This window comes from Pteropus alecto, unplaced genomic scaffold (genome assembly GCF_000325575.1).
Source record: "Pteropus alecto unplaced genomic scaffold, ASM32557v1 scaffold13, whole genome shotgun sequence".
Taxonomy (NCBI): Eukaryota; Metazoa; Chordata; class Mammalia; order Chiroptera; family Pteropodidae; genus Pteropus; species Pteropus alecto.
In genome coordinates, this window is record NW_006434373.1 from 381,924 (window position 1) to 395,569 (window position 13,646).

The 13,646-nt window shown below is 48.1% G+C and overlaps 1 protein-coding gene across 2 annotated transcripts in view; it reads right to left on the reverse strand.

The window, feature by feature from the left end:
- Positions 1-7,838: 7,838 nt before the first annotated feature.
- The window catches only part of TMEM255B (transmembrane protein 255B), a 35,626-nt gene continuing 29,818 nt past the window's right edge, over positions 7,839-13,646 (reverse strand). The window contains exons 8-9 of one of the 2 annotated variants that reach the window (XM_006909341.1): positions 11,849-11,992; positions 7,839-8,006 (exon numbers count right to left, since the gene is read on the reverse strand). In XM_006909341.1, coding sequence (XP_006909403.1) covers positions 7,839-8,006; positions 11,849-11,992 — 312 coding nt within the window. The remainder of the gene's footprint in view (positions 8,007-11,848; positions 11,993-13,646) is intronic. The other variant, XM_025044964.1, reaches the window with a different exon arrangement.

The window sequence follows — 13,646 nt, forward strand, 5'->3', positions numbered from 1 at the left end:
ACATGCCCGCCGTGGAGGGGGCGCGTGTCCCACAGCCAGTGGTGTCATCATGGCAGGCATTCAAGCAGAGGGTCCCAGAGAAGTTTCCAGCATCTGGTGAGAATTGTACTCATGACTGAATTTTTTAAATTTTTAAATACAAAACCCCAGTGTATGTTCTGAAGCAGTCAGGCAAGTTTGGGTTGTGTTTACTTTCAGATCTTGTTCCTCAGACGGCTGCAAGGTTTTCTATAACCCTGTCATTTTACCCTTATGGCGTTAATCCCTAAAAGCTGTATCAGCCAAGTACAGAAATCAGGCAGTCTGGGTTTCAGTATCTTCACGTCCTCCTGGCTGCTGAACATGAGTTTATAAGTCACAACTTGAACCAGAGATAAGCAGGGTTTGGAAAGGAGGATCAGAGCCTGAAGAATCCACCCACAGCTAAATAATGAGCACACAGAAAGCAAAGTGGGCCATGTCACCACTGAGGGAGGAGAAACTCCCCCTCTAGATCTCTGGAAAAGAGGGAATGACCCCCAGGTTTGCATCGGAGGCCCCTGCCTGGTTGCAGTGCCAAGGTGGAAGGACTCTGAATGCACCCAGGTTCGAGGAGACACTCATTCCTCTTTACCCAATGGCTGGCCCACCCTAAAGGGGTGGGGGTCTCCACAACTCTTGGAAGAGTTGGCAATCACAGACACCCATCAAGAGGGGACCCCCCACCCCCACCTCAGGCCAACTTCACCTCAAGGAAGACCAGCCTGAGGCGTGAAGGTACAAAAGTGCCTTGGTGAGGACACAAGAAGGTGGGAGTGCTCAGGCCCCCCAGGTCCAGGCAGGGCTGGCCAGAGCGGCCGGGGTCAGTTCTCCTGAGCATCACCAGGGGTCCTTGGTGCACTTACCAGTGTTCTGGGGGCTCCCACTAAAATCCTGAACCCCCTTTTTGCTCCCCAGCCTGCCCCACACCCCCATGTGTGTCGGGGTACCCCCTCTACCCAGAACTCCATGGGGGGCACGGCGCAGCTCGATCAGGCTGTCCCGGCGGCATCCTTTCTGCTGTTTTTCCTGAACCTTTGGCAACATCTAGATGGAAGTTCTGTTGACTCAGGACTTCAGAAAACTAGTCCAAGAGGTTCTTCAGGTAATTTTCCACATTGGTGCATGAGAAATAAGGGACGCTCAGAGGGCACATGTCAGGCAGTCCCTGAGCCACTCCAACCAGCTGTGCCCTTGTGAAATATCCATCTCCAGCCAAGGTCACATGTGGAAGGACGGTCCTCACCCAAACTCTTCCTACAGCTCTGTGGGTTTCCCCACTCTCGGTCTGTGACTGAGGTGGACATGTGCACTGGCTCACACTGTAAGTGGACCCCAAACCAAGGTCCCTTGTGCTGGCTCCAGAACAGGCGGGCAGCCCAGTTAGGCTGAGCTTGTCAGGCCAGGGCTGGGAGCTATAGAACATAGCTTCAGGCCATCCATCTGGGGCATGAAAGTCCAGGTCCTGGGGACGCTGGTGTTGACCAGGGGGATCCAGGCAGGGACGCCTTCTTCTCAATAAACAGGAGGTCTCACCCCAACCCCGAAGGCTCCGCAGAGCCCGCTAAGCACAGCTCTGAGAAGCGTGGGAAGCACAGTGCTGTCATGCTGTCCACCTCCCGGCCTCACACAGCTTCAGGAGCCCAAAGCCACTGTGGGGGCCTGGTCTGTTTTTCAACCCTGTCACTGCGGCATTCCCTACGGTGCTCTCTGATTTTCGTTCACTGTGGAGGAGGCTCTGGAATGTTCTTGTGGAATGCTCCCCTGGCCGTCTGAATGTCTCCTCCAGCCATCCCAAATTCTCTCAAGAAGGCCAGGACAGCCAAGAGCAGGGAGGACACACACTGAGCTCGGGGACTGGACACTCTGGAACCGTCATAGACACACAACAGAGGCCAGCATCTTAGGGGCTTTCTGACCACCTAGGGTCCATCCTCTGTTCAGAGAGAGCTCGGCACACATCTGTTTCCTGGTGTGGTTTCCTTAGACTTTCACTTGGGTGCCAGAGGTTTTTCTAACTACTGCCAAGAAAAAGCTTATAGCAAGTACAGAGCCAAATGCTGCAATACATTCCCCAGCTGTGCCAGCCAGGTTGGCATCCTCACCATTATCCAGGCGGGGCTGGGCTGCAGAGGAGGCTGTGACAGATGGAGAGTTCCATATCTTCCAAGTGTGAGCGACGGAGGAGGAGCTGGGGGGATTCCAAGTGTGAACTATGAAGATGGAGCTGGGAGTGGATTATGCTGTTGACACATGGTCTGAGTTGATTTCAGAGTTTTGTTTTGTTTTTTAATGGAAGGGACGCAATAATTTTGTTCGTTGTTCTTTGTGTTTGTTTTTAAGACTACTGATTGAGAATTCTTTTTTATATGGAGGACTATTCTGTGCATTTAGGTCATGTTGTAACCTAACATCCCTGCCATCTCACTAGATGCCAGTAGTAGCTCCCACCCTCCCAACACACACCTGCTCTTCAGACAATCAAAAATATCTCCAGACATTGTCAGATGTCCTCTGGGTGAAAAAAATCACCCCTGTTGAAAACCACTGCATTAAAAAAAGAACAGCAAAGTTGACCCCTACCTCATATAACACAGAAAGTCAACTCTGGGTAGAGTATATATTTAAGTCTCAAAGTAATTATAAATCATTTAGTAGATAACTATAGCTTGTGGGCCCAATGTGATCTACCTTTATTTTTGTTAATAAAACTTTACTGGCACACGGTCATATCCATTAATTTACTATTGTCTACAGCTTCTTTTTTACTAAAATGACAGAGTTGAGTAGTTGCCACATACCTACTGGCCTTCAAAATCTAAAATACTTACTATCTGCCGCATTCAGAAAATCTTTGCTGACCCCTTATAATAGAAGAATATTTTCATGACCTAGCATAGGGAAATATTTCTTAAATAAAACACAAAATGTTCTGATAATAAAGAAAAATATTTAAAAATTGGGCTACATTAAAATTAAGTACTTGAAGAAGAGCAAAGTTGGAGGACTGATGTTACCTGACTTCAAGACTTATTATAAAGGTACAGTAATAAAAAAAAAAAAGCCTGTTATTGCCAAAAAAATAAACAAATAAAAGAACATGATAGAAAGTCCAAAAATAGACCCGCATAAATATAGTCAACTGATAGGTGACAAAGAAGCAAAGGCAATGCAACGGAGCAAAGGCAGTCTTTTCAACAAATGATGCCGGAACGACTGGACATCTACAAGCAGAAAATGAACATAGACACAGACATTACACCTTTCACAAAAATTAATTCAAAATGGAGCACAGATTTAAATATAAACACAAAACTATAAAACTCCTAGAAGACAGTATAAAATCTAGATGACCTTGCATGTGGTGATGACTTTTGAGATACAACATTAGAGGCACAGTCCATGAAAGAAAGAATCGATGGACTGGACTTCATTAAAGTTAAAACTTCTGTTCTGCAAAAGACACTACCATGAGAATGAAAAGACAAGCCACGGACTGGGAGAAAATATTTGCGAAAGACACGTCTGATAAAGGACTGTCATCCAAAATATACAAAAACTCAACAATAAGAAAAAAAAACAACACGATTAAAAAATGGGCCAAAGATCTTAACTGACGTTACACCAAAGAAGATAGTATAGATAACAAATAAGCATATGAAAAGATGTTCCACATCATATGTCATCAGGGAAATGCAAATTAAAACACCAAAGAGATACCACTAAACACCTACTAGAACAATCAAAATCCAGAACACTGACAATACCAAATGCTGGTGATGATGCGGAGCAAAAGGGATGCTCATTCATTGTTGATGGGGATGCAAAATGGTACAGCCACTCTGGAAGACGACAGTTGGCGGTCTTTTTAAAAAACTAAAAATACTCTCACCGTTCGATCCAGTGATCATACTCCACGATACATTTATTCAAAGGAAGTGAAAATTTACGTCCACACAAAAACCTGCCCATGGATGTTTATAGCAGCTTTATTCAAAACTGCCAAAACTTGGAAGCTACCAAGATGTCCTTCGGTAGGTGAATAGATAAAGTATGGTACATCCAGACAACGGAATAGTATTAGTACGAAAACAAAATGAGCTATCAAACCATGAAAAGACACAAGAGAATCTTAAATGCATATTACTAGTGAAAGAAGCCCATGTGAAAAGGCCACATACTGTATGATTCTAACTACATGACGTTCTGGAAAAGACAAAACTATGGAGACAGTAACAAGATCAGTGTTTGCCAGAGGCTGGGGGAGAGGGAGGGATGAGTAGGTGAAACAGAAGATTTTTAGGGCAGTGAAACTCTTCTGCATAATACTATGATGATGGATACATGTCATTATACATTTGTCCAAAATCATCGAATGTACACCACCAAGAGTGAATCCTAATGTAAACTATAGACTTCAGGTGATAATGATGTGTTAATGTTGGTTCATCAATTAAAAAGTTTTACAAAATGGGAGAGGAAATTAACATGCATATGTAACTATTGCCACCTCAGAGGCCATGGAGCGAGGGCCCTGTCCCCTGGACTTTTTTCTCCGTCTGTGAGTCAGAACAACTTGGCCCAGTATTTCCCCTAAAATTCAGAGGGCATCTTTGTTGCTGCCACCTTTGCGTTTTCATCTCCACGATCAAGGTGGTGGAATCAGACTGCAGATTTGGGGACATGACGGGAGTAGGGAGGGAGGGCAGTGCTGGGTGACCACAGGCTGCTCGAGACCCGACTAGAGGTCATTCTTTGTGGTGACGATGATAGCAATTGTCTTGTTAAGTGAGTGTGTGTCATAGCCCGGCACTGCCCTAAATGCTTCACATGCATTCCTGTCACATTCCTCTTCACTGAAATACAATTCACATATCATAACATTCACCTTTAAGAGTGTACAATTCAGTTAAGTCACAGGTTGTGCAACCATCACCACTTTCTAGTTCCAGAACATGTCCAACACACCACAAGGAAACCTGTACCCATTAGCAGCCTTCCTGACACCTCCCACTCCACCAGCCTCCAGCCCAGGTCCCCTGAGTGCCTACTGCAATCTGTGATCAGGAATGAAGTGGGGTAAACTCAGCAGAAGACCCACCCCATCAGAGCTGCAGGTCCAGATCCTGCGGATCATCAAGACTCAGATGGAGCCAGGCCAGGGGCTGTCACTGTGAGGCACAGATGTTGGCAGAGACAGTCTCCCCTGATCCAGGGAACGGCATCCAGGATACACTGCAGGCCGGGTATGGTCTGGTGCTATGTGCCAGGGGTGAAGGAGCTGTTCCTGGGGACTGGAGGGCCAGGTGTGAGCACATGCAGTATGAAGGGGGTGGGGGAGGTACTTTGGAGACTGGGGACCATGTGTGGGCACTTGCAGTTTGCAGGCAGTGGAGGAGGTGTCCTGGGACCTGGGGGAAGGGAGGTGCAGCGTGGGAGCCACCCCAGGCTGGAAGTTGAATTGTTCACATTCTTTGCGGTTGGGGCAAAGGATAAAGACATTTTTGTGGACAAGAGCAAAATTGTTGGGCTTGGAGCTTAATATTTTTTATCAGTCTCTTGGCTCTAGGCTAGATTAAAACACCTCGCAGGGCAGACAGAAGTGAGTTTGAGTAACACTGGTATGAACAGTCTGGGGAAACACTGACGCCACTGCATGTCTCTGGCCCTGGGTCATGTGTAGAGGTCGAAGGTTGTCCCTGTGTTGTCTGGCACTCAGTTGCCTTCCGGGAGCTGGTGGCCTGGGTCCAGTTGGCACAGGCTTGCTGTTAGATCTGCAACTTTGCTTCTCTGCTGTTAGCACCTGGGGCAGCATGGATCCTGATGAGGCCAGCCTGCCAGGGGGTGGCCCTTCACCCTCCGCAGGTCTGGCAGGTGCTCTGTACATGCTCAGGATTCATGCAGCCAATCTTTCTCCCCTGTCCAGGTGCTCATGGAACAGGGAACCCACCAATGCATTCAATGTCTTGGATTGCAAAGAACTCCTGACTCAGTTGAACAGTTCTGGTTCTTAAACTCCAGGCAGAAGAGTGTTGCTCTTCGAGGTACTTGCTATGTGACCCCAAAGGTACTTGCTACAGGGGCAGCATGGTGGCTCTGCCAGCTTATTATTATTACTAATATTCAGTTAGATGTATCAGACTGAGGCCAGGGTCAGCCCTTTATGCCTAGTGGCCCTCACTCCAGTTTCAGCTCCCCAGATCGGTGATCGGATGGCCCACCTCCAAGCTCTGACATTGCATTAGTCTGTCTTCGTGTGGCTACATGTCCCACTCTCCACAGTCTCAACTCACAAAAGGAACTTTCCTTTTAATGACAAAATGAAACAAAGTGCCTTTTTCCCCATTTAGTAACCCAGAGGGTGGACATCTCCTGTCTTTGCAAATAGGAAGAAGGGGACCACATCCTGTTCCTACAGAGGCCAAGGCTGTGCCGGGCCATGATCAGATCAGGTTCTCCTGGAAAACACTTGGGCACGTGAGTTTAAATTTAACAAAATAGTATTCATACTAACTGAAAATGTCTCACCAGGCCAGTGACCAGGACTTTTGCTTCTGCTCTGTAATCAATAGCCTTTCCAAGATCAATTAGCCAGATTTCCGGGGACTGATTCACCCTGTGTTTGCTACATTCCACATGTGTCACTTCCTTATTTGAATGTATTTGGTTGCCTTCTTTAGAGGAAACTTACTATGTGCTCAGAAAATTGAATGTGAGATGTTTCTATGTGGGGCTGAGGATAGTCTGCCTGTTACACAGAATTGCGTTCATAGCCAGCAGGGGGAGCAGGAGACTGTGTCTTTACTCGTTTCCCTCTTTCCTTCTCTCTCTCCCCCTCCCTTATCTCTTCTCCCCATTGATTCAAGACTGTCATTTAGGGACTCTGGTCTGTCAGGCAACCCGGATTTGATCATTTACAAGGTCTATGCTCACCTACTGCCTCAGGCGTGTCCGGCAGCAGGCGGGCGCACATCGGTCCATAGTTGTTGTTCTGCACCCCAGGTTCCGGCGGAAGGGCCTCAGAAACTGCCCTCTCCCATGGTCACTTAGAACACAGGTTGACTCTTAGGGGTAACCATACAGGTGCCCCACGGAGCAGACCGGGCAGCCCCCAGATAACTCCATGAAGGATGACAGTTGGAAACCCAGACGCCTTAAATAGGAAACACACAACCTCGGGTAGCAAACCCCTCTCCAGGTGTGATGGCGGATTTAGAAAAGACAACACACACAGGCCGCGGTCAACTCTCAGGCCTCAGAAACAGCGTTTTATATTTGAGCCAAAGCATCTTTTCATTCCGAGCAAATAAATGCCAGGAGAACACAGCACTGAGGGTGGACACTCTGCCCCTTCTTGAGGACACAAATAAATCTATAAACATTCTTCAACACATTTCTTTTAAAAATTATCCTTACACGTGGATACCACCGGCCATATTCCCTTTGCAAAATAATAATAATAACAAGTAACTAATTAGGAGGGAATGAAACTTGTTCTTTTGTAAGTGATGACAGAATACCAGAGCCAGGCAGCTCCAGTTAGAAGTTTTAGCTCTATAGGGTGTCTGGATTACATGCTGAATGAGGCAGCCAAGCAGAGGTACCACCTGGGCCTTGGTCACCTGGGGCTCAGTCCTCGCCACTGGTGCTGGCCTCTCCTTGCCTCAGATGTACCCAGGAAGGAAAGGAGGGCACGAATATCTGGAACATTCTCCTGATGTCTCTAGGAGATTGGCCATAGCAGTAGGCTTTGTAGAGGCTGCTTCATTTTTTAACAAATCAAAATATATATATATATTTTTTAATCTACTCCCTTTGCGTCATGGTGCGTAGGGGGGAGGCTTTTCCCCTGGAAGAAAAGGGGCCGGGACATAGAGAGGAGGGGCATTGGGCGGAAGCCCAGAGCCAGAGCTGGACTGGGACGGAGGCTGCGCATCCTCGGACAGAGAAAGGTCAGTGGAGGACGAGGCTGGGAAGCTGCTGGATGGCTGCAAAATTGAACAGAAAAGGCTTCCTCAGTCAGCGGAGAGGGCTGGTCACACATGCAGTCCATGCAGAGCGCCCCTCCAAGGGCACTCCTGGGGCTCAGGCTCCTTCCCAGACCCAGAATCACCCACTTAACCAAGGCCCTTCTAGTGAGAAGGCTCGCTGATCAGAGCACATACTTAGGGAGGCTGGAGAGCAAGCCCATCCTGCCTAGCTGGGGCTTCCTTTGCATAAACTCTGCTTCTGCAGCCACCTGTGGAAACTCCCATCTGTGGAATTCCTCAGACTTCCCAGCCCCGAGCACCTGCTGGCCTTTTACCAGACTGACACCAGGACACACAGAAGTGCAAATGTATCCAAGGAGAAGGCTGCCCAGATCATTTGAGAGCCCCCGGGTTCACCCAATACTTCATACTTTAAGGAAAAACAAAAAAACAAAAAACAAGAACTTAGCATTTTCAATGTAGTGTTATCGTTAATTTTACGGGTTAGTTTGGCCAGGCCTCGGTGCCCAGATGTTTAGTCAAACGTCAGTCTGGATATTGCTGTGAAGGTATTTTGTAGATGTGATTAACAGTGACATCAGCAGACTTTTAGTCAAGCCGATCATCCTCCATAATGTTGGTGGGCCTCCTCCATTCAGCTGAAGGCCTTAAGAGAAAGACTGAGGTTCTCGGGAAAAGGGAATTCTGCCAGCAGACTGCCTTTGGACTCAAAACTGCAAGATCTATTCTTTCTTAGGTCTCCAGCCCACCATCCTGCCCTGTAGGTTTCAGTGTGTCTCTCTCTCTCTCTCTCTCTCTCTCTCTCTGTATATGTATGTATATATATATGATGTATATGTATATGTATATGTATATGTATATACATAGACGTGCATACATATACATATATATACATACATATACATATACATACACATACATATATATATATATATCTCCATGTCTATGTCTATATATGCGCATCCATCCTATAGGTTCTGTTTCTCTGGAGAACCCTGACTAATACACAGACTCAAGTAAAAGTGATTCTGAGAAAAATGTTGGGGCATGGTACAGATGTTAAATCAATAAAATTTCCAGTTTGTTCCACCTACCAACAAACCTCTTAATATTTTTTCTTAAGTTCTAAGGGTTGAAAACACTTACTTAAAACCCACATTTGGCTAAATAAAGCAAACAATCCCTTTTATGAAATAACACAGGGTGAGTGTTTAAGGGCTCTGATCTACCGGTAGTGCTGTATGGTTCCTTTGCTCTCTGCCTGACAGGCGTCCAGGGCCCTGACAAGCCAGCCTGTCTGCTGTAACTCTTCCTGGAGACTTCCCCACTGAGGAGTCCCAGGAGCCCTGGGACCTCAGAATTCTCCAAAGAAAATATCCTCATGAGCTGTAGCTGAAGCCAAGAACGTCACCCTGCTCAGGGGTGACAGCCAGGCTTTCAGGATCTGACAGCCCAAAGCCCCTGCCCACTTTCATTTTATTCTTTCTCTCAAACTCACACTCTTCTGACCACAGAGACAAAGCAAACCTCTAGAGAACATTCTCTCTTATCTACTGGGAGCTCCTAGATCCTACCATCCATGTGTCTGCTCAGTTCTTCACTGGAAATGAACACCTGAGAGAACCACAGCATAAACCACTCCAGACTACAGAGTGAACCACCACGAACCACAGAGTGAACCACCAGGAATTACAGAGTGAACCACCAAGAACACAGAGTAAATGACCAGAAACCACAGAGTAAACCACCAAGAACACAGAGTAAAACACCAGAAACCACAGAGTAAACCACCGGGAACCACAGAGTAAACAACCATGAACCACAGAGTGAACCACCAGGAACCACAGAGTAAACCACCAGGAACCACAGATTAAACTGCCATGAACTAAGGAGTAAAATACCAGAGACTACAGAGTGCATTACACTGGCAGACAGGGCCTCACCAGGAACAAGCTCTGCCCGCACAGGCGCCCCCACCAGGAGAGTGAACAAGAAATCTCTTAGTTACAGGATGTGAGCTAAATTTCTGGTTGTGTCCTTTTTCATAAAAATTCATTGATGCCACGCCATTCCCTGATTTTCCTGACCAGACAACTGCTGGGAGCAAGGAAAGTAGGTTCCCTTTAAGATTTTTTTTTGGCCAGCTGCTCAAAACAGGCCCCAATAGCCTGTCTCAAGCCTTGCTATTATGTGGGAGTAATTTTTTTTGCTGCTGATGGCTTCAACAGAACACTTAAAGTATTCCCTTTCTTTCTCTGTTGGTCAGCAGAAACAGAAGCATCGATTCCGTTGTTTTTCTCTTAAGGGAACAGGTGAAGCCTCGTTGATTTGTCTTCCCCTCGAAATCTGATTATTGATGAATATGAAATTATGCTCTTACATGTGCTGGCAATAAAAGCTGATTAGGCCATTGAGAAGAGAGCCCAGGCCTCCCTCGGGAAGGTAAAGAGAGGACATCTGCTGTTTTTGAGGAGCCAGAGACCCTTGAAGGTAGATGAGGACAGAATACAATGCTGAAATAAAGCAGATTCACTCACCAGCACTGTGTTTTATGGATGGTGACCATCTGCCCACATCCCACACTCCCACAAATGGCACACATCCTACCTGCAAGAGCAGGACACTCAACCAGCACCCCAAACTCAGGCGCCAGACTTATCGAAAGCCCCGACTGCTGCTTGCCTGCAAGGACCATTCATCTAATGCTGGTCCCTTCAATTGACATATGACTTCATAACAAATGACGAGGACCTGAATCTCCCAACCCCGCCCCATTCATCCACAGCACCCCCCACCCAAGCACAGAAACATAATTCCTCACATATTTTAATACTGTAAACTTCCTAGAACTTGTTGATGGTTGGTATTCTCATCAACATGATCAAAAGAACACATGCTAAGTTTATCTGGCTGCCCCACTCCATAACGGAAGCCTGGATAAGTTGTCTGGGCCAGTGGTTCTCACCTCTGCCCCTGAGGACACTAGGCAACATCCAGATACATTTTTTGTTTATAAAAACAGGGGATGTACTGGCAGCTGGTGGGTGGAGGCCAGGGACGCTGCTTAACATCCTCGAGTGCACACAGCAGCCTCCCCCACAGAGCTACCTGGTCCCAGTGTCAGTGGTGTCACGATCTGGAGTCCATAAGGTGACAAATTATCAGGGTCTAGTTCAACTACAGCATGGACATAAGCCTCCTAGCATATAAAGAAGGAAAAGCTGAAACCACAAATGGAAATGAAAGGACAAAGCAGATGCTGCTCTGCAAATAAGTTTTCGCCACCACCAAATGTCCCTCTTCCCACAGCATCCCTCAAGGCCAATGGCATTATATTAGGGTGAATCTATGAAATCGCCACTTTTGTGAGTAAAGTGTGGTTGGATATTGGCAAATTCACATGGCCCCACCTACATAACTTTGTTATATTGACAGGACCCAGGCACAAGGTGGTATGTTTCCAGTTGCTCTGGCCAGGATTTTGCAGCACACTTTTGTTGAGACTGGGTCATGGATTAGAAAAGGCTTGAGGCCCAAAGGACACCAATAGCTGAGTTGCCAAGACCATGCAAAGCAAAGGACACCCAAAATGCCAAACAGGGCTGTCTAATGTCCATCCATGTGAGGGGGCAGTGTGCAGAGTTACCCACCATGTCTCCCCTCAGGTGGGCCCTAACCCCCTTTCCAGTCCACGCTGGCTCCACCACCACATTTCCTGAATCAGAAGAAAGGAAGCCCTCGGCCCACCCTGTCTTCCTTCAACCTAAGCCTCCTTTTGAGTCTCCACCAATCAGTGCTGTCTCGTGTGACTGGCTTCGGGCTGGCGATGCTGGGCCTACCTGGAGAGGCAGAGGGTAGGACGAGCAGGTAGGGAGGGTCGCAGGTGCTGAGCAGAAGCCCGTGTAGGCCAGGATCTGCTGGGCAGGGTTGTAGAGGATCTGAGGTGGAGCAGATGGTCTGTAGGCCAGCTGGGACAGAGGGACCTGCCACAGAGATTGGAGACATATCAGCTGGCCCTCCCAAAGACTGGGTACCCTCGGCCTCAAGCCACCCTTCTAGAGAGTCCTGTCCTCAAGCCATCCAATTAGGTGAGATCTGTCCTCCTATTGAGCCTGCCAGGGGAAGATGCAGTCCTCAGATCAATATCTCCAGGACTGGAACTAAACGCCTAAAATCAGGCTTATTATTGCTTTTTATTTTTCTGTTTGTTTGTCCCAGGGGCCCATCAAGATGACTGGTTAAGCCCAGGCTCTCTTTGGTGCTTTTTGAAAAAGCAAGAAAACCACTGGTCCTTTCTCTCCAGGTACATGTAGCGTTACAGGCACCTTTCAGTGAAGCTTCAGCAACAGCAGGGAAGTTGACTTCACCGACATTCTCAGAGCTGGCTTGTTTCCCACATGTACCACCCATGGTGACCACAGCCCACGGATTTCTGGAGAAATGCAAATAACACCAAAGCATTCCAAACTCCTAGAGTTCGTGCTTCGTTAGCTCACTCAGAGGCTGCAGTTCTCAAAAAGAGAACAGGACGTAGGCCCTGATTCATAGCCACCCACCCCTTCCCTAGAGAGGACAGGCCTACAATGAACCCCACCCCAGAGGGAAGCCAGTCGTTCACATGGGGTGCTCAAGGGGTTCCCAGACCAGAGGTGCATCCCTCCCTAAGAAGACAGAATCTGGGCCACACCTGACACCCCTGGGGCAGGCACTGCCATGACAGGGAGAGGCCGAGACAGCAGAGGTGGCTTATCTGAAAACTCATCACCACCCACGGAAGGTCCTGAGGAGTGGTGGTGGGGAGACAAAGGAAGTCTGGAACCTAGAACCAGGCCTCAGAGCTCCAGAGCGATGCTAACCAGCCGGGAAGGAGGCGAGCCGAGAGGAGATGGCGGTGGGAGCAGAGACTCGCCCAGAGCTGCCACTTCCTGCTGCCCCCCCAACAGCCAAGGAGGGACGTTGGGGGTCAGTGCAGGAGCAGTCGCTTTGCTAACCCACCTCTCACCTCCTGCCTTACCCGACCCGGGGCCACCTTCCCTCGCTCAAACACCACCTCCACTAATCCCCCGGGTATGCAGGCATTCCCCTGGAAAGAGAACGGATTAAATAATAATTGTAATTTTTATCCCTGCCAGGCCCAGCACTATGTGCTCTTCTAGCGGGAATTCGGCACAAATTCGCTGCACACCACTGAATTTCATTGTTTCGAGAGTTAAACTTGGAGGAGTGAATAGGGCAGCACGAAACAAGGGAGACAGAAAGAATGGAAAACTCAGGGCGAGGCCCACACTCCCAGCTGCCATGATGCCATATCCATGAACAAACACTGTTGAGCGCCTACTACGTGCACCAGGCTGGCCTAAGAATTGTCCTGGCACAGCTGGAACTGGGCCCCACAGAGGGTTTGGGGAGCATCCTGGATGGAGGGAACAGCTGCAGCCAGAGGCCTGGGGGCTTGGGCCGAGCAGGCATGGTGGAGGTTGAGGGTTGAGGGTCACAGAGGACGTCATGGGCCAGAGACCCATGCTCAGCATTTGTGTCATTTTGAGGTTTGGGGAGAGTGAGGCAGAACTGGGAGTGGGGTCTCCCATAAGGGAGCTAAATATTGTGGCGTGGCCGGCTTCACTCTGGAGAACTGAT